At 32.5% G+C, this 26,242-nt stretch overlaps 3 protein-coding genes across 6 annotated transcripts; 2 read left to right on the plus strand and 1 right to left on the minus strand.

Annotated features, from left to right (window-relative positions):
* Nucleotides 1-5,636: 5,636 nt before the first annotated feature.
* On the minus strand, nt 5,637-18,129 carry REPTOR (repressed by TOR). 4 transcript variants are annotated; one of them, XM_070653711.1, is made up of 6 exons: nt 17,949-18,129; nt 9,360-11,008; nt 9,078-9,301; nt 8,364-8,634; nt 8,185-8,304; nt 5,637-7,170 (listed from the first exon to the last, which is right to left on the minus strand). In XM_070653711.1, exons 2-6 carry the CDS (start codon nt 10,888-10,890, stop codon nt 7,076-7,078), a joined length of 2,241 nt encoding a protein of 746 aa, XP_070509812.1. In that variant the 5' UTR covers nt 10,891-11,008; nt 17,949-18,129; the 3' UTR covers nt 5,637-7,075. The 4 variants fall into 4 exon arrangements, with proteins under 4 accessions (XP_070509812.1, XP_070509813.1, XP_070509810.1 ...); XM_070653712.1 differs by having other exon boundaries at nt 8,364-8,619; nt 9,078-9,307; nt 17,949-18,127; XM_070653709.1 differs by having other exon boundaries at nt 9,078-9,307; nt 17,949-18,125.
* A 423-nt stretch (nt 18,130-18,552) lies between these two features.
* Nucleotides 18,553-20,888, plus strand: LOC139100930 (protein anon-73B1). The gene is made up of 3 exons (XM_070653713.1): nt 18,553-18,936; nt 19,003-19,121; nt 19,853-20,888. Exons 1-3 carry the CDS (start codon nt 18,843-18,845, stop codon nt 19,907-19,909), a joined length of 270 nt encoding a protein of 89 aa, XP_070509814.1. The 5' UTR covers nt 18,553-18,842; the 3' UTR covers nt 19,910-20,888.
* Nucleotides 20,889-23,380: 2,492 nt separating this feature from the next.
* LOC139101001 (alpha-tocopherol transfer protein-like) lies at nt 23,381-25,625 on the plus strand. Its single transcript, XM_070653832.1, has 3 exons — nt 23,381-23,490; nt 23,549-23,708; nt 24,750-25,625. The coding sequence occupies exons 1-3, from the start codon at nt 23,388-23,390 to the stop codon at nt 25,300-25,302; spliced, it is 816 nt and encodes a 271-aa protein (XP_070509933.1). The 5' UTR covers nt 23,381-23,387; the 3' UTR covers nt 25,303-25,625.
* Nucleotides 25,626-26,242: the final 617 nt, after the last annotated feature.

Here is a 26,242-nt window from a genome sequence, read left to right on the forward strand (position 1 = left end):
TATTGATATTCGAAAGGATTAGCAGGTTTTAAACAATTTTTAAACATCTCCTTAGCAATTCTTAACAGACACTGGGCATTGGGGCAATTTACCTATTATGTAACCCCTCTGATGAGCGACCCTTGGGGAGGGGTTGTGAGGGAGTCGAGGTTATGTTACACATCCCATCCTCATCTAAATGAGCATACTCATGACCATACTTAATCAATAGAAGAAAGTATGCTCAATTTTGTGAGCACACCCATGAACATGCTCGATTGTTCGGAAGTACCCCTGGGTCCAATGACGTATCAGTGATATTTGACGCCAAATAGGACTAGGGTCGCAACTAAAGTTGCTCAATTGTTCCCTAGGTAGGCTTACTTATCACTGTTAAAGACACACGTAAAGAACCTTAATCTTAAAAATGAATAGATTTACCCCGAGGCAACTTATCACTGTTTAAAGGGTTAGAGAACCTGTTTTTCAAAAATGTATAGGTATAACCCGGGGCATCTATAGTTGCTCTATTGTTACCTAGATAGACTTTTTTATCACTGTCTAAAGAGGTCTAAAGAACCTATTTCTCAAAAATGAGTAGATTTACCCTAGGGCAAAGTAAGGATGGAAAGGAGGGGGTGAGGGTGGGTCAATTGTATATATCTCAAAAATTTAGGAGAAGTAGGAGATTGGGTTGGCATTTTTACTTAAAAAACTCTTGCAAATTTAAGAATCATTTCAACAAGGAATTGGATGAGGGTGGGGGAGTGTTGGGGTTAAGAGCTGACTCCCCTAATAATGATTAGATTCTTTTGATCCACTATGAATCGTAAGGCGTTAATAAAGCAGTTGGACAGTTTTTCTGTTCCTGGCTAGTAAGGTTACTCTTCTGTTCCTGGCTACTACTTCTGCTAGTTTCTTAAGTTGTTGCCTCCCCATGGATACACCCCAATTTTTGTCATACCTTATATTTTCATTAAATTTTGGTAAATAGTTAATTAAGAATAATATTTTTTTTTTGAATTTTTCTTTAATTTTTTTGAAATTTTTTTTTTAAAAATATATTTTTGACATTCCAGATGCATCAAAAATAGTGACAAAAATTAGTTCCTTTTTTTGCATTTTTTTTTTTTATTTTGGAAGGTTTGTAAAAATATGGAAAAGAAAAAAGTTGAAAATTTAAGAAAAAAACTTAATTGTAGGCAAAGAGAAAAAAAAAATAAAACATAACATAAACGTCATCAATATTAATTAATTAATAATAATAATAATGTAGAATCACAGTTTTTCATACATAAAAATCAATTAGGTTCTCTTTTTTTTGGGGATGCAATAAAAGCACAAATTTTTTTATATTTTTTTAATTCTTCACTGATTTTTCTGTTTTAAAGTATAAGCTATTGCTGTAAGATTGATATCTTTGGAAGAAGGAGAGCAGTTGAATCTATTAACTTCTTTGTTTGTTTTTTATGTTTTTGGAATTGGATCCAACTTGTGAATATTATTTTATAATAATTAGTAGTTTGTATTTGTATGAAATAGTATTTAAGCCTTGGTTTGATGATTTTGGTTAAGTGGGTTGATTTTGGATCATGAGTTAAGGATTTTATGTTGTTTTGTGTACAGGTTAGGCTAGTGGTGGGACAACCTGTGGACCGTGGCACTCAACCTGGTGTGCTGTGAAGAATCTCAGGTGTGTCACGGAAATTTCTCATGACATGAGCTTTGCCGGAACTCAGAAAAGCTTGTTTACCATTGGTCTAGACCCTTCTAAGCTTATCTTATCCTAGTGGACAAAAATACGTCATAACTAGTTAGTGACAAGCTAATGTCCAATTGATTCCTAGTTTTAACGCATTTTGTCCACTTGGACTAGAGATTGAAGTCGACTCGAATTATATAAAAAGTTAAGAGGATTTATCTATACACAATCACAGTCTTCTTAGCTTGAGCTATAGTAACTCCTAACCTTCTCCACCCAAAGCAGCTCACCATGACAATCTGAACTGTACAATCATGTTCTTAGGGTCCTTTCATGTTGTTCTCTTAATGAAACAATGTCAAAACGGCAATGAAGTGTCCTGAAGCCACCTTAATGGCTTTTTTAATTCATTTGAAAGCATTGAAAATTAAAAATTGATTTCCGACACACTGAAATCTTAGCATTAGTAACAATAAACCTATTTTGAAGCACACCTAAGATTGTGTCGCGACACAGTAATTAGAAGTGGATCCAGGAGTATATCAAAGTTTGAATAACACTGATCTAGGCTAAACTTAGACGAGTATATTCAAAGGAATCTCCGAGACTTGGATCCTTGAGTCGTTTACAGATTGACATAACTCATGATTTGGCTTATAGCTATCGATAACCTTTTAATCGATAATTTTAAGGTGGTTTCATGATGGTTTGAGTATCGTTTCCCAAATAAATTCGATTATATGGTCAATCTTAGGTTTTATGTCTCTGTTTCTTTGTTTGGACAATAATACGATACAACTAGATAGTGGCTAGTTAATGCCCAGTTGATGTCTAGTTCTAACGTATTTTTGTCCACTCTAGCTCATAGCAGAGCGAATTTAAAACTCTCTATTGAGTTTGTCCATTAAAATACGTCATTAGATGATCCAGTTCATGATCCAAGGTCACCCAACTCCACCAAAATCATCAACTTCTTGATATTCATGGATTGATAAATATTGTATAAATTTATTTCATGTTAGTGTAGTACAAAATATGTGACAAACTCTCCACTTCCTGATTGGAAATATAACATAATTATTTACCATTTCAATTCTAGATTATTATACAAAGTAGTTTCCCTTCTAATCCTAAAGTATATTTATATATGATGCAGCTTTTTTTTTTAATTAAATTAAAAATTAGAAAACATTCCACAAAATATTTTTTTTTTGTACCCAAACGTAAAGCTTTGTATTTTTTTTATATTTATTATTTCTGTTGTTTAGCGACGAAATAAGAGGAGGCGCGCGTATTATTAACGAAAAAGTAAAAGATTCTCTCCAGGTTAGAGGTAAAATGAATCAATTTTCTTGTAACAAAAATTTCTATTCCTTTTTTTAAGGTTTTTTGTAATAAAAAAATATTTTTTTTTTCTTCAGCCATTACATGCTTTGTTTACCACAGATCATTTACTTGCGTTTTTCATCGTCTTTCTGTTACATTTAACACATATGTATGTAGTTTAATTGGTTTTTAACGTCCTTTCTTTTATAGGAATGGGAAGATTAAGCTTAAGTTGCTTTGGAGGAATTTATGTAAGGCTTGTTTTGAATTTAAGTATGTTTCTAGCACTCTTGATATTTAGGTTCTTCTAAAGTATCGTCGTGAGTCAACGTGGCTCGGTGGCGTAATGGTTTCGTACTTTGGTACATAATTATTGCAACACCAATCCAGCGATCTTGAGTTCGAGACTCGGTTAGGGAAATTTTTCTCTTGTTCTTTTTCGAATCATTTGAACTGGAAGCGTGGCTCACAGCCTCCCTCTGAAGACTTCAGGCAGTAAAGCCATCAAAGAAGTGGTTTAGATCCCACTATAAGCTTTAGCTCTAGGTTTGAGCTGGGAAATCTAGCGAATTTTCATTCTTTAAACTACCAATAGGCATGATACGCATATTACGCTCAGCTATGGATCTCAGAGTTTTGAACAGCTGAATTTTGTATGGAAAAGTCGACTAGAATCGACACGGCTCCATATAAAATTCGAGTAGATTTCTAACTTTGGAATTTATGAGATTATGAAATAGGGTTTCCAGAATTCCCGTTCCCGGTAATTCCCGGGAAAATTCCCGTTTTTGGAAACCCTAATTATGAAGCATTTCTATTTGCCCTTCTGGGAGTTTCTCAGAATACAGCATAATATCCCAGGCGACTTCCAGAGCTTTTGCTGAGCCTTAAAAGAAGATTCCGTGGCAAAAAATGAAATTTGCCTTTTTGTACTTGATTTTTTTGTTGTCTTATTAAAGAATCTGTAGAAAAAGACTTTAAAAGCTTGAATCTCATCAGAATTACTAAATTCCATCAAAAGCCCCAAAGCAATTTAACCTTCAACTTCCCATTCATTCTTCATTCCTTTAACTTTATTTGTTTATGTTTTAAATTTATAGTTCGATAGTAAAATATTTTTTGTAACCGTTTATTTAACCTTAAGTTTCTTTATTTTTTTTTGTGTACAGATTAATCCTTTCCGGGGTTGTGGGATGATAATTTAAATTCAATAACATAGCTGGTGATTGCCATTCAAAACAAATTGTTTACACATATTTATACTCATCTTTTTTTTTTTGTTAAACATTACATTGTAATTACGTGTTGATAAAGAGCATGGCATAAATCAGCTCTTTATCTCATTTATACGAAAAACCTTAGTTTTTGTCATCACCTTCGTTATCATCTCCTATATATTTCATTTTTTTTTTACAGATTTGTAACTATTTCCATCAGTTTATTTTATTTTGGCAAGGGATGGACACTTTTTGGTATTGTTGAGAATTATTGATGCTTTTTGGGATTTATTGAATGTTTTTTGCGGTCAATTTGTGGCGAACTGCTCGACAGCGAAAGAGCATCCGTGGCGTAGTGGTTAGAGTGTCAGCCAACCAACTCTGACTACCCGGGTTCGATCCCAGGGAAAGTCTAGTCGGATTTCGGTTGCTTTTTCGCTCTTACCTAGTCACATCATCTTGGTTTGTGTATTTGTGACTTACATATTGTGGCTTGGTACAGTTCATTGGGGGCATACCTTGTAACCATGTAACTCCCTGTATACCCAGGATAGCCATGTAACTATGGAAAGGACCATGTAACTTCATTTATGGCAATACATAGCTAACTGTACCAAATCATTTGAAATTTGAATGATCGTTGTTGGATTGGCCTATCCAGGGTGCATCATTGAATTGCACCAGGGTGTAGTGGCAAGGGTGATACAGCAAATGTATAATTTGTATATAGGTCTTAACCATATGGTAGAGCTCGGTTAAGAACCACAGGTTTGCATTTTCTGCAATAAAGCTGCACAGGAATGCAGTTTTTGGTTGTAGCTTATAGTTCGTCCAACGCTGCAGACCTGAATCTTTGGACGAGCCCTACCATATAGTCAAATAGTATCAAATAGCTCAGTAGTAGGAGCATGTGACCGCAAATCGTAGAACGAAGGCCATTACCTCTAAAAGGATGTATTACTTGACTTCCGAGTCTTAATTTCGGGATCCGCTGCTATATCACTAAATCCTAATCAATACCAAAAAGAGTTGTCCATCCCTTGAATTCCTAGTCATTGTCGTCAAAGAAACAAATATTTGTTATATTTTAAATCATATAGAATTATTACTTATTGGATATAATATCATGAAAACAAATTTGAACTTCCTTTTTTTTGCAGTTAAATTTAAAGTATGGAAGTCATCTCAATATGGATTTGAATGTCAATAATGCATAGAAAATAATAGAATAAATTTTCCACAATTATTTTCCCATGTTGCATTTTAAACAGATATATTCAAACATTGAACGATGTTACTTAATATTTCTAGATAATATTATTAAATATTATTTTACTTAAATGTGTTAAACATGTTTGTATGTACTTTAAAATTGTTGATTCAAGAATTTTTCGCAATTTTTTCTATTTTTTTGTTTAGAATTTAAAATTATTTTTAATTCTTTCGTTTTTCATGTCAGGTAACTTTTTCCGAAAAATTTGTAGATTTTTGTTAATTATAATTTCTCAAAACGAAATGGTTCGTGGCTTTTTTTGATGTGTTTGGAGTGCTTCTGGGGAATTTTGACGAAGTTTGAATTTTTAACGGTCATTTTGAATTTGAAATTTAAATTGAATTTTTAACGGTCAATATGAATTTGAACTTCAAACTGAATTTTCTACGGTCATTTTAAATTTTAAAATTCACACTGAATTTTAACGGTCATTTTAAATTTGAAACTCAAACTGAATTTTAAACGGCAATTTTAAATTTAAAATTCATACTGAATTTTTAACGGTCATTTCGATTTTGAAATTTCAATTAAACTTTAACGGTCATTTTGATTTTGAAAATTCAACTTTAACTTCGGTTTTGTTAAAAAAGCAAAAATCACAAAATTTGAGCCATTTTTCATCTTAAATAACAACAAATCAACACAAAGGAAGCTCAATCCAATGAGTGCACCCAATTTAGTCCTCGAAACTGTATTTTCTTCATGAATAATAACGAAAATTGGTCGCGAATATTACAACGGTTGAATTATTTTTAAATTTTTAGACAAATACAATCAGTTACATGCCCCTTTTAGCAATGTTTTGGCGCCAAATTTTGCCGTCAATATTCTTAAACAGTAAACATTGATAAAATACATTAATTAAATTATTAGATGCACATCATTGGTGATTAAATAAGGAAGAATGTGAGTATATCAAGTATAAAGGAAGTGGAAATCAAGGAAAATGTGGAAATGTATTGGAGAAAATCCAATAATTTTTGTCTGATGTAATTTTGAGGAAAATTTCGTAATCATAAAAGTTATTCAATAGAAAGTATGACTCACAGCTCGTCACGTCAACCGTAAATTTCCCAGAAATAATCCAAACACATGCAGCACAATTAAAATCAAGAAAAAATTGCTTCAATAATAAAAAAGTAGTAAGGTTCATAATTTGTTGTTGAAAGGATCATTATTAAAAATATCATATGTGGTTCCTCCTATTCTAATCACGTTTTTACTTCTTTTTTTTGTAATTTTTTAGATTTTATTTTTTTTTGTATCGACGATCTACGCGATGTCTAATTTATCAACAGTTTATCATGTTCTTCTTTCCAAAAATATATAATTTTTTAGCAGCACTAAATCCATATCAATATTTTTTAATTTTACATATTCTAATATATTCTCTTTTTTTTGTCAAAAACCAATTTTTTAAAAATTAGATGAAGCCTAATATATATATTATTTAAAAAAGAAAAACGCTTGCAATCAGCTGAACACACTTACTATCATCATGATTCTCAAAAACAGTTTATTTTTTTTTTTCAAAATTTTGAAGTTTTGTTTTGTTTTTTTTTTTGGTTTTTTTAGATTTTAAAATTCCTCCAATCCACCGCCAGGAACTCCATTTTTAATCCTTTCTAAGACTCGATTAACATATTCAGTGGAGTTTTCCGCTATTTTAATAACTAACAGAGAGAAAAAGTAGGTAAATGTTAGTCACTGAGTAAAAAAATAGGAATAACAACTATATTTATGAATTATCAAATGTTTGTTACAGCTTAGGTTGGACTTATTCCAAAAATAACAGCGAGTCGTGTTTGCCAGGGTATCACAACGTCGCCGAATTACCGGAAAGACGGGGAGTTGCCCTGAATTTGTCGGCAGACTCTTCTTAACTGTGTTACTCAGGAATCTAGCTTCAAAATCTAGTTGAGCTCTGTTTGAGGTTATATAAGCCCTTATTTATCGAAACTAATTGTATACAGCGTTGTTCAACTACGTTCTATTCAACAGCTCATTAAATTACCTAACAAATGGCTCTACCTACCCTACTATGGTATCCGAGCAGAGTTGAATCTTCCTCTAACATACAAAGAATGTGCAAAAAAGTGAGTATACTCAAAGTATGCTCTTAGTCTGTTAGAGTTCGGTATCGACCCATAAATATTATTAAATTTACCAGTGCGTGAGTAAGTCATCTGTGGCCGAATGGTTAGACAACAGTTAGACTGACAGAATAACTGTTCTCTGTTCATCTGTATCACTCTCTTGTAAGTACATGAGTTCGATTCCCACCAGAGACTGATCACTTAATCATTATATAAATCAGTGTTGTCCAACCTGTGTGGCGTGATACACTGGTGTCTAAATGCCATTAATTTAGGTTTCCATTGTGGTGTTAGGTGTGTCTTGGTTCCAGAGCTTGAAGTTGACTTGAATTTTTTATGGCAAAAGTCGGCTCAATTCAACTCGACTTCATCTAAAATTTGAGTCGACTCAACTTCAAGTTATGTCTGCCACAAAAAGTTTGAACAGCACTGATATAGAATGTTGTCAATATGACAAGCATTCGCTCAATACTCACGTCATTACCACCTACTTTCAACCATTAAAAGATTTTTTAGAGTTTCAATCCCTCAATACTCCTCAAACCCAGCTGTAACTCCCATTCAGATTACAATAGACAATAACAAACTTACCAGTTGCTTTCGCATAAACCTCATCCATTTTCTGATTGATTTCTTCCTGCTTGTCTTGAGTGTTACTACATTTTAAAGCCAACAACTGTTTCATATGAGTTATTCCTGACAATAAGCGTTCTAAAAAGATTTAATTAGAGTTATAAGTCAGTCTAATAAGTCATATTATTGTTCCTTACTATGTTCATGTTCTAGTCCAAAAAGTTTAATTTTATTTGCCTCATGTTGTGCCTTTTTCTTCAATCGACAGGCACGAGATGCTAACTTATTCTTCTCCTTTCGTGTCTTTGGTCGAACATTAAAAGGCAATTCACTGACTGGTGTCATATCATTAATAACACGTCCAAGTTTATCTAATTCCTTTCCAATTGCATTAAGCTTCTTTGAGTTCGGTGTTAAATCATTTCCATCTCCTTTACGTGCCTTTCCACTGTGCTTTATTTGAACAGACTTTTGAGTTATTGAAATAGAAATAGAAATTTTTTTGGTTTCATAATTTTTAGGTTATTTTGGATCGAACTACATCGAGAATGTCATCGACTACATTGTTACTACATCAAAGTCAAGGTCAATTACATGTGGATATAAAAACAGAGTGTGGCTGTCTCAACAACGACCGTTAATTTTCTTTTCAAAAAAAAAAAAATTTTGTTTAAAATTCAAATTTTTTTTGACCGTTACTTCTATTTTTCTTCTTAACGTACATTTTTATTCTAAAATAAGTTGAGTTCGAAAAGCTCGAATTTTTCGACAATCTAATGTCGAAAAGCTTGAATTCGAGACGGCCACACTCTGATATAAAGTATGTGATGTGCGATCCATTTACAGTGTGGAAATTGCATTTACATCTAAATTAATATAAAGCCATAGATAATAAAAGAGTCGATACTCACTTTTATGCCACGAATGGAACAGCTTGGTGAGAAGACGGGATCGGTTGCCTCATTTAAGTGATGTGGATCTTCAGCCTGTGTTTTAATAACTAATCGTTGTCCTTTCGGTCCTTTTGCTTGTACATTATATTGCCAAAAATAGCGACTCTTTTTGGATATACCTTTCTGATTGTTGTTACTGTCGTTGCCTAATAAACTTTGAAAATCTTTGTTGTCGTCATCATCTGAATCTGGAATTGATATACATAAATGTATTGCTTAAAAGAAGGCACTAGGCTATACCTGAACTAAAATCCTCATAATGGTCACTGTCATCGTCCGAGAAGTTGTCATCCTGTGAATAATCAATATTTTCAGGACTTAAAATTTCACCACTTAATGACGATGTTGATCCTTGTCCTTCAGCTAAACTGCCAGTTGATAAAAGATGTGGACGTGGTTCACGACGTGCCCACATTTGTTCCAATGAAAAATTAGTTGGTGCCGATGAGGATAGACGTGATGATACAATTCCACCACCTTGCATATTTAAACGACGTGTTGGTAAACCCGATGGCGATAAAGCTGTAACTTGTGTAATCAGTTGACTTGGTGATGATGAATTCTGTATACTACCCAAAATAGCCTTTTCAGTTAATAATGATTTAAGTGTCGAGTATTTTGGATTATGTTGTACAAGACCAGTTGAACGTCCACTTCTTGGTATACGTGGTCCTCGAATCGGTGTTGTATTTGATGGTGGTGGACTTAATGATGAATTTAAAACAATTGACGATGTTGATGTTGAGCTATGACTTCCAGGTGAAAATGCCGACAATTGATTTGGTGTACTAGCAACATTACGTAATGTTGATATTGATAATGTATTTGGTGGTGAATATACATCATATTGTGAATTATTTGTTGCTGCCTCATCATAATATATAATTTGTCCTGTATTTTGTGAAAATGATGGAATCGGTGTATTATGTGGTGTTTGTGGAATAGCTATTGTATTATATTGATTTGGTGACAGCTGCTCATTTTGTAATGATGATTCATTAATGGCATTTTGAAGACTTTGAAAGTTGACTGCTGTTAGTTGTGTTAATTGTGAATTTTGATTGATATTCTGTTGTTGATATTGATTTGCATCTGTCAATATATCCTCGATATTGATAAGATCGACAAATAAATTATCACCATTTAATTCAGCAAGTGTTGGACCTTGTATTAAATCAGATTTATCAACTTGAAATATATCATCTTCATCCATTTGAAATGGTCCAGATTTATCATGTATATCAGTTGTACTATTTGATTGATCCATAGCTGTATTCATCATTGGATTAACTTCCCACATTAATGTACTATTACCATGAAATGATCCATTTTGTTGTCCTGTGAATACATTATGATCTGTATAATTAATTATCATAGGTATTTGTTGCTGTTTGGAATTCTCATTGACGGCACTTATTGGTGATTTTGAATTTTCAAATTCAAAAATCACATCAGAAAAGTCATTAATCATACGATTATTATTATTATTATTTAAATTGGACATTGATGTGACATTACGTGTTGGTATTGGCATAGATGCTGTTGTCAATAATGGATTATTAATTGATGAATCCATTTTATCACTAACTAATAAATTTGGATTGCTAGCTAATTGATTATTAGATGATGATAATAATGGTGGCGAACATAAGCCGTTCGATGACGGCGGTGATAACTCAAAAAGTGGTGATGATGATGATGCGTCAAATTTTAAAAAACTATTGGATGAATTGCAATCATAAAAGTCAAATAATGAATTGCTATCGGTCATGCCGAATTTAATGATTCACGATTGTACGTAATCAGTTGTTATTTTGTGTTCCTGTCTACGACTTCACTTCTTGTTTACACTTTTGACTGTCTTCAAATTTCTTCGAATTTTATAAAATCTGCGAAATAAAAATAACAAATAAATATGTGTTAGGTCTGTGTAGCTCAAACGAATGTGTTATTGTGAGCTATAATACGTAAATCGGACGACTGTATCAAAACAACAACAACAAAAGTATATTTTGGGTTATAACCAAGTTCAACATTAAAATTGTTTGGCTCTACACTTTATTGCGTATATCAAAACAAGCCCCCAGAAAAAAGCTTGTCTTCTTCTTCACTATTGTGACTGTTCAGCATCAAAAAAAAACCAAAATAGAGACGAGCATGTTGGTAAACAAAGTTTATACTATAGTAAAATGCATAAATGGAAAGAGATAGAAAGAGCGGAAAACAGCATTCTCGCGCAATGACGTTCTTAATATTATTTTGATTGTATGCACTACGGATTTGCCAAGTTCAATGAATCGCCTTGAAAAAATTTCATTTCTTTTCTGCTTCTTGCTCGTGTGTGGGTTGGGACGGCGAGCTATGAGGATTTTTTGTGGAACGAGAGGAAGCCCTTTATGCTCCCTCAATGTTTATACATTTCTGGGTGGGTGGGGGTTTGATAAAAAGTAAGCATTTTGCGGAGGTGTAGCACAATATTGATTTTTTTCCCAGTTCTTCTTTTACATAAAATGACGTATGTTGGTGTTGATAAATAAAGTACAAATATTTTTGTTTTGTTTTGACATTCGAAAATTATAGGAAAAAATGTATTAATATTCAATTTTTATGGGTGTATTGATGTGGCGGTTAACCGGAAAAACCCACATTCCTATAACAAGATTAGAAAGCCTTTATTAGTGACGAAATATCTTTTTTTTTGCTAAAATAATAACAAAACAACATCGTGGAAGTTGTTTATACGCAAATTCCTTTTGATAAACTTTGACCATTTCGTCATCCAACTTCGATGTTTGTTTATCAAGGAAAACGATTGTAAATGTCGATAAATAGAATTTGAATCTAGAATATTCAGGGATTTGATTGTTCACTTATGACATTTCGTGCAGTGGTGGGGAATCTGTGTGACACGACACACTAGTGGGGTGGGCAATCTATGTGACGCGACACACTAATGTGTTGGACAACTTATGCGCCACGACACACTAGTGTGTTGAATAATTTGTGGACCGCGGTAAACTAGTGTGTTGGGCAAACTGTTTGTCACGACACACTAATGTGTTAGATAACCTATATGCTAAGACACACTAATGTGTTAGACAACCTATGTGGCATGACACAGTAATGTGTTAGACAACCTATGTGGAATGACACAGTAATGTGTTAGACAACCTATGTGCTGCGACAAACTAGTGTGTTGTGCAACTTATGTGTCGCGGCACACTAGTGTGTTGTGCAACTTACATGTCGCGACACACAGGAGCGTTTTGCAACCTATAAGTCGCGACACACTCGTAAGTAATGCAACATATGTGTCGCGACACACTAGTGTGTTATAGAACTTTTATGTCGTGAAACATTTATGTGTTTGGAAACCTATGTGTCAGACACACCTTTATGATAGTGCACCATGTCACACAAATTACCCATCACTGTTCTAGTAAGCGGGGAAGAAAGCTGAGTCATTAACTGCATCGATTCACAATTCTAGAACTAATTAATGGCGGTAAAAGCTGTTTATACACACAAAACAGGTGATGTAGTTGTTGTGTATATTTTCTAAATTCGTGTTCAATTGTAAAGGTTCCTCTCACTCACTCTCACTTGACTCTGTGTTCTGATCCATATTGTTTATGTTTTGTCTCACATTTTCATAGGAAATTACTGACTTGTGGGTGATGGCGCGTGTATTTTTTTTTATATTATTTAGACAACACAGGCATAGGCTTCTATTTTATTTATTTATTATGGCTCGAATACAGTCACACAGTGACACAATACATTTATATGATGCTATGAATATACACACCAGCTGAGGTAATAAAAGTTGTTTTGTTCTGATTTCAAGGTTATATGTTTTTTTTTCTCTATGTTTCTCATTTTTTTCGCTTTATTTTTACACTTTTATTCAGAATTTTTTTGAACTTACAAATTCTAATTCCTTTTTTTTCTTCTATTTCACAATCTTATGAAATTCTCTTTGCAAAATCGAAATGTTTGTTGTTGTTGTGAATTTTCATCTTCGTTTATTTCGATTGCCTGAGTGGTGAGGAAGTGAACAAAAAACAAAATTTTCTTCTTTTCAACTGAATTGAGACTAAACAAAGACGAGAGAGCAGCACAAAAAAAAATTTATATTTTTAATTCCCACATTTCTTCAGTGTTCATAGAGACTTGACAAGATGGCAGATTTAGTTCGCTTTTTTATTGAATTCCAACCCTAATTCTGTTCTGCATGTGAATTTACACTTCTTCTACTTTTTTAAAGACCCTATAGCTATGTCATGTGAGACCCCTTTTAATTTTTCAAAAATACAAGTTCTTTTACAAACCTGTTATGAGAATAAAAGGAAGTAAATTCGTGAAAAAAATGACGGATTTTTTTGGAAGCTGAGGTTGATAGCGCATTTTTAAAAAGAAGATTAAATGTATGCGGAAATGAAATGATATTTGAGTGATTAATATCAATTGAGTGTGTTTTTCTTTTAATCATTGGGTTGGCATTTTCATAAATTACTAGATTCAAGCTAACTATGAATTTTTCATCAATTTAAAATATATTAATTATCTAATTTAAGATTCTTTAGAATCAATTTAAAGTAATTCCTTAAATAATTCTTAAATTTCAATTAAAATAATATTTAAAGTCAATTAAAATGTGAATTAAAGACTATTTAAAGTATTAATTGACAATAACAATAACAAATCAACAAGCAAATGCGAATTAAATTCCATTCTAAACTTATAAAAGCTTGATTTTTTTTTGAGGAAATTGATAAACAAAGGTTTAATTTTAGATAGTTCTATTTTGCTTTGTTTTGAATTTCTTTCACTAAACTCGTTGAAAAATTATAAATTTCTTTAGTTTTCAAATTTTGAATTGAACAAAGTTGGTTGAATTCAAAATTTTGAAATTCAAAAAATTTAAGAAGTTCAAAATTTTTGAATTGTTCAATTCGTAAATTTCAAAAATTTTCAATTTTTGTAGATTTAAAATTTTTAAAAATTCTTTAAATTCATTATTTACATAAGTAAACAGTTCTTAAAAATCAATAATTATTAAATTTTATGCTTAAATTAGAATTTGAAAATTTAATTTTATGTCTGAATTAAATTTGAAAAATTCATTATGATTGAAAGTTTTCAATTTTAACAATTTATAAAATTTGAAAACAATTGAATTTGAAAATTGCAAACATTTTGAAATTTTGGAAATTTGAAAAGTTTAGAAATTGAAATTTAATTTATTCTTGAATATCTTAGAATTTGAATTTTAAAACTTTAGTAAATTCAAAAATTTTTATTTCAGCGATTTGTAAAATTCATTAAATTTTCAAATTCACTAAGCTTCAAAATTTCAAATTGATTATGTATTCGTTCATTTCAAAAATTCGGTAATTTTGGAAATTATGAATTTGAAAATTTTAAATTGACCAATTTTCTTTTATCGAAAATTTTGAATTTTAAAATTTAGTAAATTTAGATTTTAGAAATTTGTCAAAAGTTTTTGAATTTTAGAACAATTCGTCAAACTGAAAAATTTTAAATGAATTTAATCCAAAAATTTTAAATTTTGAAAATTCATAAAATTCAAAAAAGAAAATTCAATTCTCAATTTCCAAAAGTCCATTGAACCCAAAAAAAAAAAATAAAAATCAGCAAAATCTTCGCTTCATTCCAAATCAATTTCCACTCTGTCAATCATTTCCATTAACTAATCAGTTCGTGACAGCAAAAAACAGATTTATTAACGCTGTTAAAACAAAAATAAAACAAAAAATTTGAGTGTAAAAAAGTAGTTTACTGATACCAAAAACAGGCACGAACAGTTGATAATTTTTTTACATTAATCTCTGTTTAGAGTTTTAGCGATAACTAAAACATAGTCAAAGTGTACACAACAAACGCCTCATTTCGCGCTCAAAAAAAAATCACTGATTATCCAACCATTAATCGTCAGTTAAATTCCAGCATGTATGTATATGAGGAATAATGAATGAATTCTTATTCAAAAATATGAAAATTAACATAAAAAATGAATTCTTATTCGAATGCCATAACTCGAGTTCTGTTTTATTTGTTTACTATTGAGATCAGATGTTTTACTGCCTGTTTATATGGATGCCATGTTATGCTACTATTACCCTATTATATTATATTCCTTTATATAAGAACATCAGCAGTGAGTGAGTGAGTCAATGTACAAGAAAGAGGGGAGAGATAAAGCATAAAGCTATAAGAATGAGTTTAGATGCTGTCTATTCATTCATATTTCGCACACTAATGTAAGTATTAAGGCATGAGAAAATATTGATTTGAAGAACTTGCGGAAGCAATAAAAACCTAAAAAAAATGTTTATTTTCTTTTTCGTCTATCGCTCTCATGTCAAACACTGATAAGACAGTGAATGTATATTTTGCAAAATGCATGCTACATTTCAATTCAAATCCGTCCATAAAAAAAACTTCTTCTTCTTTTTTTGTATAAATAATGAATAATAAATGAAAATACATTATTCAGTATAAATTGAATTCAAATCAATTTGTCTCTCTATTTTATTGGAATATATATACAGCATACGTTGTTTATATGTCTTTAGACTCAATAAAATTGCTTGTATATAGATGATTGAAGCAAAATATATTAATTGAACTGTTAAATGATGACGCGACTGAATGTTCCGAATCAGATCAGTTATCAAGGTGAATGAATCTGTCTGGGATGCGAAAGTAAGGATTTAAAGACTTGCAGAGCTCGAAATCAACTCTTTTCAACTTTTGAGTTCAAATCCTAGACTTGGAAGTTGCAAAATTTATGAAAATCGCTTTTGAATCTTTTGATCAGCCAAAAGGATTGTTCGAATGTTACATAATGCTTAAGATGGCGATTTTAGACACAAATTCTAAGTTTGAAGTTGTTTAGAATTTAGAACGACTCAGATTTGGATAGAAAAGTTGAATCTAATCCATTTAAAATCCAATTCAACTTCAAACTCTTCAAAAATTTCATTCAAAATCATTCACAAAGACAATTTTCAAGATTTAAATAGAATAATTCATAGAGTTACGTAACATATGAATAATCCCACATCTCATCTTGACCTATCCAAACTGCCTAATCTTGTTGCACACTTGAACAGCAAAACTGTACGAAATTCAATATATGGTGATAATGTTATCACAAAGACTCTAATTCTTTAATAAATATGGGACTGTTTGTATGTGATGTCAAGTTAGGGGCATAAATGAGTTTTTGAGGAAATGATGGATTTTAATAATTTTAAATGGAAAAATAAAAGTTTTATAATTTTTTAAAATTTAAAGGATTTTTTTAATTTTTAAATTTTCAAATTTTAAACTTTAAAAAAAAATTCAACCTTCAAAATTTGAGGAAATTTTCTAATTTTAGAAATTTAAACAAATTGATTTTTATTTAAATTTTAAAATTTAAATTTTTTCAATTTCTAAAATTTAAAGCCGTTTTCTAATTTTTAAAATCTAAAGAAAATATCAAATTTTGAATGTTTAAAGAAATTTTGCAATTTTTAAAAACCAACAAAATTTTTAAAATTCAAAATTTTAATTCTTAAAATTTATAGAAATTTTTTAATTTTCAAATTTTGAAGAAAAGTTTTAATTTTCAAGTTTTGAAGATAAATTTAAAATTTCAAATTTTAAAGAAATTTTTAAATTTGAAATTTGAAAGTATTTTTAAATTTGAAATTTGAAAGTATTTTTAAAAGAATTTTTAAACTTTTTAAAATTAAAAAAATCTACAAAATTTCAAATTTAGAAATTACTTTAATTTCTAAAATACAAAGAAATTTTCAAATTTTTAAAATTCAAAAACCTTTTCAAACTTTTTAAATTTTAAAATTTAATTTAATTTAAAGAAATTTTCCTATTTTTTGAATTTCAAAATTTCATTTAAATTTTCAATTTTTTCAAATTTTCTATCAAAACTTAGTCAAATTGATTAAGTTTTCTTTGGCATGATTAACTAAGGAAAAAGACATATTTAGTCCCATATGGAAAAATAGTGATTTTTAATGAAAAATTCCAAGTATAAATGGAACTAATGAAGATCAAAAACCATAAGATTTACCAACACCCATCATCTCCAAACATTCCCCAAAACGAACAAACCCAAGAACGATCAAAAAATCCAGTTTTATAAATTTTATATGCTAATACAAGTTGTGAATTGCTTTCATTAAGGAAAGGAAAATTTCGCGTTGGAACTCGAAACACAAAAAAGAAAAAAATTGTTGAAATAAATTATGAAGCAAAAAAAAAAAGTGTAAACAAGTCTATACCTCATAATAACATATGTACGTACCTCTCTCGCTCTAAATATCATCTACACAATCATAAAGGTTGTTTTGATATCGATTGTGAATGTATTGGATGAAAGAAACATACGCAAGAAGCCGAGGAGGAAAAAAAGGTAAAAAATTCTTCTAGACTCCATTAACTAATACACGATTGATATAGAAATTGTAATAATAAACTAAAAAATAAGGTACACGAGCGCATTATATCAAGTTTATAGAATATAAATCATGTAAATAAATGAATCTGCAGTTTAAAGCTTATATTTGCAAAAAATACAAAGTTTGTTTGGGAAATAAGGGAATAAAAGATGGGAATGAACCCCGTGGAATAGCTTGTTAGTGAATAGCACACGAGTAAATTGAGGGAATTCTAAAACTTACATTGTGCCTACAATGTAGCAATAAAGTTTACACGAGCCGAATCAATTAGCAATTTTTTTTTCCTTTTTTTGCTGTTTTTGTTGTTGCTCTATATGTAATAGTGAAATACACTTACCCATCATCATGTATATATATATATATAATTGAATCGATTATGGCCAAAAAAAAATTTCCTTTTTCTGCTTTTCTGTGTGTATGCAAAAGGATATTTATAATAATAATATTATCCACTTATTAAATGTTTATAAATAAATCCTTAACAAAAATAGAATCCTTTATGCCATAAACAAAATAATGTCAAAATCAACAAAAAATTCTTCTTTAAGATTCTTTATTATTTTTTTTTTTTTTGCACAAACACAAAATATTTCACTTCTCTTTCTTTTTTTTTTTTGTAAATAAATGTGATGGAAAATATTTTTTTGCTTATTTAACGTCTTTAAAGTCTTTGATCAATATTAAAAATATTACAAAACTGTTAAAAAGTACTTTTAAAAGATTTTTCAACACTTTTTGTCTAGTTTTGAACAATTTCTTGCTTTAATAAATCGTCACTAAATTTTCACATCCATTCGAATGTTTTTATTATTTTTTTCTCTTTGTTCATTGTTATAAAGCTTTGTTTGTACACAAGTTATGTCCCACAAAATTGTTTGTTTATTTACTGAATTTTTTACAAATTTTACTCGAATCTAGTCATCGTTGAATGTTTTTTGATATTTTAATTGATGAAATTTATTGTTTTTTGCCGATTAGCACTTTAACTTTTGCAGCACAAGCAATCACTTTGTGTAAATGAAGCAGAAATAATGCAACAATTTGTGTTATGTCATTGAATAACAAATGCCATTTTATAACAGTTTTGTGTTGTTGTGTGCCCCTTTGTTATACAAGACGGGGGTAAACAACTTCTATGCGCTGTTTATCCCCTGGAAGTTTGCAAAAAGCAGACATAAACAATACCTTTTGAGAAAAAAAATATTTAGACTTTAAAAGATTTATTTACTAAATGGCGTCAAACATTAATATGCATCCAGAAGATGATACATTGGCAGATGTTTTTATTGAGCCTGACGATTTACTCACGATTTTGATAAGATATGGTAATAAACAAGTGAATTATAATTTATCATATAAAGATAAGAATTATTTTGTTTATTTTGTTTAAGGATTATACTTTGGTGCGATATTTCAAGTTGTGTGCATTGCTGCTGTCATATTTCTAAAGGATAATTCAAAGACGTTGAATCATGATTCGGATACAGAATCTTCTGAAATTTCTCCTCAAGTAAGATTTTTCAACAAATTTTCTTTTGGTATTCTTTGGGTTGTTCATAAGTGACGGTCAATGATTTATCCCGAGAGACACAAAGTAGGAGGAAGTGGAGTCTATGTAGAGTTCTTATGGATTCTAAATTGACTTCGAAGTTCGCTTGGCTTCCGAATGAATTCTTGTGTTTTTGGAATAAGTCTAGTCCGAAAAGCAGCAGACTGCTGTTCTACTCAGACATCAAGTCAGAGTCTCATTGGCTTGGAGCTGGATTTGTGGTCAACTAATCACCTTCCCTAACAGACAAAGAACATGCTTTTATGGTACAGAAAGACCATTAAGACACCTAATTGCGGTCTCTTTGCCTGTTAGGGCTTGTGCTCTCTGGCTAAGACTAGATTAGAAGACTAAGTGATGAATAGGTCTGATTATGAAATAATTCATAATTTAACTGACAATCACTTATGAACTGTCCCATAAGGAGTTGTTCACTTATTAAATAGTCAATCCTCATCCCTCAAATCTTCATGGAATAAAATTTGCTTGATACGTCTTAAAGTCTCAAACTTCATATCCTTATCCATATACCCCTACCACTACACCGTATGGTGTAGTTCCAACCTATTCTACCTACTATATCCCAATCTCAAGAGCATTACGCAACAAATGAACCGTCCCCATAAAAAAGACTTCCTCCATTATCTAACTAATTATATCTTGTTCTTGTTTCTTTATTTTCTTTTAAACAGTTGACACCCAAAAAACATCATCGTGGTAGAAAATTGGAGAAGAAGAAGAAGCGATAAACCATGACTGTACACATTTTCATGCACTTTCTTGTCATGAATTGAGCGATAATTAATGATTATTGCAATAATATTGACTGATTTTGTACTTTAATTTCTTTAATACTCAATGTCTATGCTTAATGCTTTTTTTTTGGTTAGGTCAGTGTTGTCTTGAGTATGCTTTTCCCAGAAGATTTTTGAGATTCAATAGTGGATCGGAACTAAGACGGGATTTTCCCGGTTCCGACATCAAAGAAGCATACTGTTAACTATCCTGGAAGACACACGGCGTGGACTTGGCTAATTCGTTCCAATGCAAAAGTCAAGTCAGCCTTAGGACGGAAAATTGGTCATTTCTACACCATATGCTTTCCAGGTGTAAATCGTGGCGTACTTGTGCGTAGACAAAATTCTTTGAAATTGTCATGAACTACTAGCCGTGTGTGGTTTCTGTCTAGTCTAACCACCAAGGTATGCCCTGACACAAAAATGCTAAGACATCACTGGTTTAGCTGATCGATCTCTTTTTGAATTCTGCGAGTCTTTGATTAGTCAAGACCATTTTTGTAACACAATATATCTACTTAAAACGAGGACTTGCTGTATTCTGATTTGTGATTTCTTATTTTTAATATTAATCCCGAACAGCACAAATCGGTTAATCGATCGGAATTCCGGCAACAATCAGATTCATTCTAGATCAAGAGTCATTCTAACCTGGTGTCAGCGTGACACTGACTTGGATGCTAGAGTCATCATGACCTGGATTTAGTGTGACACTGGCTTGGATGCCAGAGATGTCTTGCCTTGAATGCCAGAGTCACCCTGGCCTTAGACCAAAGGGATAGTGATTGATATGGCAGAGTCAAGCTCACCTGATGCCGGATTTCGGACCGATTAACCGACTTGCTGCCATTCGGGTATCTATGCTTAATTTTTAAATTTATTATATTATTTTTGTGCAACAATAAAGAATATCTAGGTCTAAAAATACAAATGCATAACATAAACAGCCTTTTGAATCTAGTCCAAACAACTATTAGTATAGTATTTCCTAAACCTCGTCTCGTCAACAAGTTCAAGATCTGAAAGAAATAACTTAATAACGTAATAACATTAATATGACATAAAGCTACTAGAATTATACATGCTAATATGAAAAAATTGCTGTTTTCCTGCATGTTTAATGTAATAAGTAACGTAACCGCCATTCAAGTTCAATATTATTCAAGTTCAATGAGAATTTATAGGTAGTGTACATTCATGTGCACTCACAGAATTATGTAACGTAAATAACTTCATGATTTATGGAATATTTGTCGGCTGTTACAGACATTCTTTAACATTTTATAGACGCTTAATTGATGGTAGATATGTGATGATTGTCTCATCATTTTGAGTTACAGATAAAGTCATCGATGGCATCATGCTGTAAGTGATGTGAAGACTTATTTGAAGAGGTCATACTTGAGGTGTTTACTTCGAATGTTCAGCTGAAGACACCCGAATAGCACAAGTTGGTTAATCAATCTAAAAGCTGGGATCAGGCTGACATGACTCTGCAGGCTGGCTTAACTCTGACATACTGGCTTGACGCTGACATGGGGCTTGATTCTGACGTGGGGCTTGACATTGGATATGGGACTTGACTATGCCAGACTGACTTGTCTCTGACAACCTGCCTAGACTCTGACATATTGCCGGATTTGAATGGATTCATCACCAAGTCAGACTCACTCCATAGTCGACTTGGAGTCAGATTTTCGATCAACTAATCAAATTGTGCTATTCGGGACATTGACTTGCTGTTCAATATTCATAAAAATAACATTAGAGTCATAGCACTGTCTCGACATCTTCCAACTCATTCAATCACAGAAATAATCAAATAATTGCTAAAAATAATTAAGAAGTTCCAGGTTAAAAAATCTACAATGTTGAAAATTTTCTAAGAACGTCAAAAAACGTGACAATCTCAATTATCTAGTATGTAGTTAAGTACATTGTCATTAACATGCTAAGAGAATTCTTCAGTTATTATTTTTTGATGTAAATTGTGTAATGACAACTGTTATTATTGAATATTTAGCTATCAGACACGGGTTTTGTTTACAGGTGACATTGTTGGTCAGTGTTGGATAAATTTTTTGTGGTGAGGTCACTTCCAATAATTTCAGAATTGTCATCAAACCTGACCATCTTCTTCAGGTCGTCAGCGTGCCGAGCCACCCTGCATTCAACTTTTGACCAAATCATTAATTTTTCTAGGTATTCACATCCTTTAGCTGTTCTGATTATCCAAAGATTCTTCTTTCTTCTTCCTTGGCAAAGGCGCACCGGGGCCCAATACCGCATTTAGAATTCGTCGAAAGCCAGATCTGTCTTTGGATAATTTCTGCCAGTTTCTAAATCCCAGCACTTTTGCATCGTTGCTCACACAGCAATCCCATGAGCTTTTTAGTCTACCTCCAGATCTCTTTCCATTCAGAAATTGGTAGATTATCCAGAGCTGCACTAGGGAATTTCTATGCATTAAGCAGACCTATAGTTCATAGTGGGATCAGAAAAACATTTTGGATGACGTTATTGTCACGTTATTGTCTTAAGCCAACATATGGAGGCTCTCAGCCAAGTTTACACTGCATATAATTCGAAAAAGGTCGGTATCTCAATAATTAGATATCGAAGTACGAACCTATTCAGCCACCGAGCCACCTCGACTCACCAAAATTTGAAATTCTCATCCAAATGCAAACTGACATTCAAAGATTTTTTTTTTTTGGGAAACTTTACCTTGGCATTGCCTTTGCAAAGTTTGCCTTTTTTAAAGTTAAAAGCAAGACATCAACACTGTCCAAATGTTTGCGGTCCACTGAACCACTGACACTATCAGGTGTCTAACCAGAAGTTTTATTAGAAGATTCATCTTGTTCTACTCATAGTCATTCATTATCCCGAGCCACCAATTCCTTCCCCACTTTCCTGTGCATCAGTTATTAATGAATACCTTAAACAAGGGCTGTTGACCACCTTAATCAATTCCACATGACTGATATGACTAGTAATTAAGCCCTTTGTCTCATTTAAAATGCAATATAAATTACATGGTTTATAAATATTATTATAGGAATTTCAACCGCCGTCACGTGTTGCACACTTATTATGCATCATAACATGCGTTCTATTCCAGTTCTACTTGATAATCTCAATCTACATATGATCTAAATTAAATTCTTGTTTTTATTACAAAATTAAATCAAATTAATTAATTAAATCTAATGTGTGAAAAGTTTTAAGAATATTAGTGTATATCCAGCAGCAACAATGAACTTGTTAATAAGTTAGTTGATCAGGTAATGAGTTTTACTTTTAAAAAGTCTTTACAGTTTTCATTGAGACTTTAAAATCATTGAGAATATTTTTTTATTTAATTCCATTTTTTTCACATACAATTTCAGAAGCAATCGTTCAGTTCTGATTTATTGCTCGTAGCGTCATGACGGAGAAGAAAATTGAAAAATATTTAGAAGAATATCAAGAAATTCTGAATAAGTTTCAGAAATGGATATCGACGCAGTCACACTTGCCACAGGATATACGTGAGTTTTTGAGATTTTTAGCACTAAAATTCCATTTTTTCATGTCTTTTTTCAACAGCTAAGATTGTGCTGATTCGATATCTTCAAGTTTATGATTTCGATATTGAGAAGGCAAAGGAATTGCTGGAAATTAATGTGAGAATCAGGAACAAGAATCAGTATATTTTTACAAATCGTGATATTAATTCTGAGGAAATTCAAAGAGCTCTTAATACTGTGTAAGTTTGTGATCGAATAAAGGTTTTAGTGCTGGTTTTTGTTCTGGTTGAGCCAGAGAGCAATCTTTCGAGGAGTTCAGTTCTAATCCACTTTGTGGACATAACTATCGGATAGCACTACTCATAAATATTGCCAAAAAACAAGCGTGACTCTGGATCCAAGACAGATTCTTTTAAGTGCATCCACAGACTAGAATCAAGTCAACCTATGGTCGGATATTAGTCCATCATTGCGCCGCGTGTCTTCCTGAATACATACTTAGGTTGAACCAGAGTGTGGCCGTCTCAAATTGAAATTCTTCGATATTTGATTGTCGAAGAAATCGAACATTTCGAACTCAACTTATTTTAAAATAAAAATTTACGTTACGAAGAAAAGTATGAGTAACGGTCAAAAAAAAAAAATTTGAATTTTAGCGACAAAAAAAATTTTTTTTTGAAAAAAATTAACAGCCGTTTTTTAGAAAGCCACACTCTGGGTTGAACATTTAATCATGTTGAAGTGAAGACAGCTCGAGTTAAATTGGCTTAATTTACGAATTGAGTACAACATCTTGCTCTATTCTCGGAAAGCACACAGCCTAGAAATCGCCATAAATATGGCTCAAGACCAACTCGACTCTAGCTTGAGGTTAGATTTTATGAAATCTGGCATAGAGTCAAAGTCACGCTGGTCTAGATCAAGATTTTTGGTAATTTTCTCGTTGTGTGCTTTCGGGAGCACATCAATGTTTCTGAATTTTGAAGACCAGACGTAAAATTATCCTGACGAAACAATGTCAGATGATTTCATCATTTTTACGACGAAAAGTGCTGTTTGTTGCATTGAAATGCTCGGACATCCGATTAAATATATGGCTCCAAAAGAATACAGCATATAAATGGCCCAAAATCTAGCCCCAGGACTGCTTGACTCTGACTCTAGGTCAGATTTGATTAAATCCAGTCTCAGACCAGAATAAAGTCGGAATATCCAAAATTCACCACTCTCCAGATCAAATTCCAGAACTAAAATCTAAAATTTCACATTTCCATTTACAGACAAGTAACATCCTTCCCAAAACTCACCAAGGAAAAGTACCACATCTCCGGATTTCGACTGATCAATTTTGATTCCCACAACTTCGTGACCAATGATGTTGTTAAGTATATTTTAATGTTTCAAGACATGCTGAATGTAAAATCACCAATGACACGCGGAGATATGTGCATCTTTGATGCAAAAGGATTAACAATATGGCATTTAATGAAAATGGTATCAGGCGTAAATGCAATCAGACTATTCATGAGATATGTCCAAGAAGCAGCAGCCTTAAGACTTATGCAAAATCATTTTGTTAATTGCTCAACTGTGCTGATGAAAGTGATAAGCTTCCTCAAACCATTTATGAAGAAGGAGCTTAGTGATGTTATGCATTTTCATACGTCGGGCTTCGAGTCCCTTCATGAATTTATTCCAAAAGAATATTTACCAGTGGAATATGATGGAACTGAAGAGTCATTGGACGATTACTCGAAGAAGACAGTCTCAAACTTACATGATCTTCGTGATTATCTAATTAAGGATGAGAACTTTTTTATTGCTAATGAGTGATGTGCTTGGTTTATTAAACCCGAGCGGCACAAATGAAAAAGGATCCGCTTAATCTCTTTTATTAACATCAAATGGAAGTAGGTTCCATGGAAGCAAGCTCAATTGAAGCAGCCTTCATGTGGGAGCAGCCTCCATGTGGAAGCAGCCTCTAAGTGGAAGCAGCCTCCATGTGGAAGCAGCATCCATGTGGAAGCAGCCTCTATGTGGAAGCAGCCTCTAGGTGGAAGCAGCCTCTAGGTGGAAGCAGGTTCCATGTGGAAGCAGCCTCTATGTTGAAGCAGCCTCTATGTTGAAGCAGCCTCTATGTTGAAGCAGCCTCTATGTTGAAGCAGGCTCCATGTGGAAGCAGCCTCCATGTGGAAGCAGCCGCCATGTGAAAGCAGGTTCCATGTGGAAGCAGCCTTCATGGGGAAGCAGGCTCCATGTGGAAGCAGGTTCCATGTGGAAGCAGCCGCCATGTGGAAGCAGGCTCCATGTGGAAGCAGCCTTCATGGGGAAGCAGGCTCCATGTGGAAGCAGGTTCCATGTGGAAGCAGGCTCCATGTGGAAGCAGGCTCCATGTGGAAGCAGGTTCAATGTGGAAGCAGCCTCTATGTGGAAGCAGGTTCCATGAAGAAGCAGCCTCTATGTGGAAGCAGCAGCCTCTATGTGGAAGCAGCAGCCTCTATGTGGAAGCAGCCTTTATGTGAAAGCAGCCTCATTTTGAAGCATCCTCCATTTGGTGTTCATATGGTTTCCAAAAATAGAGCAGCTCTATGGCAGAACCTTCCTCATTTGTGTCGCTCGGGAAGCTACCTTACATCCCAGCTTATACCCAAGCTCATATCATCTAAATAAGCATAAAACTAGTTATTTAAGGAGAGCAAACATTGTGTCGACCGGAAGAAAACGTGACAGCTAAAACAATTAGCTGGTGATATTATAAAGTATGTTACTTACT

The sequence above is a fragment of the Chironomus tepperi genome, unplaced genomic scaffold, assembly GCF_022539635.2.
Source record: "Chironomus tepperi strain 1889 unplaced genomic scaffold, CSIRO-AGI_Ctep_v1 contig_73, whole genome shotgun sequence".
Taxonomy (NCBI): domain Eukaryota; kingdom Metazoa; phylum Arthropoda; class Insecta; order Diptera; family Chironomidae; genus Chironomus; species Chironomus tepperi.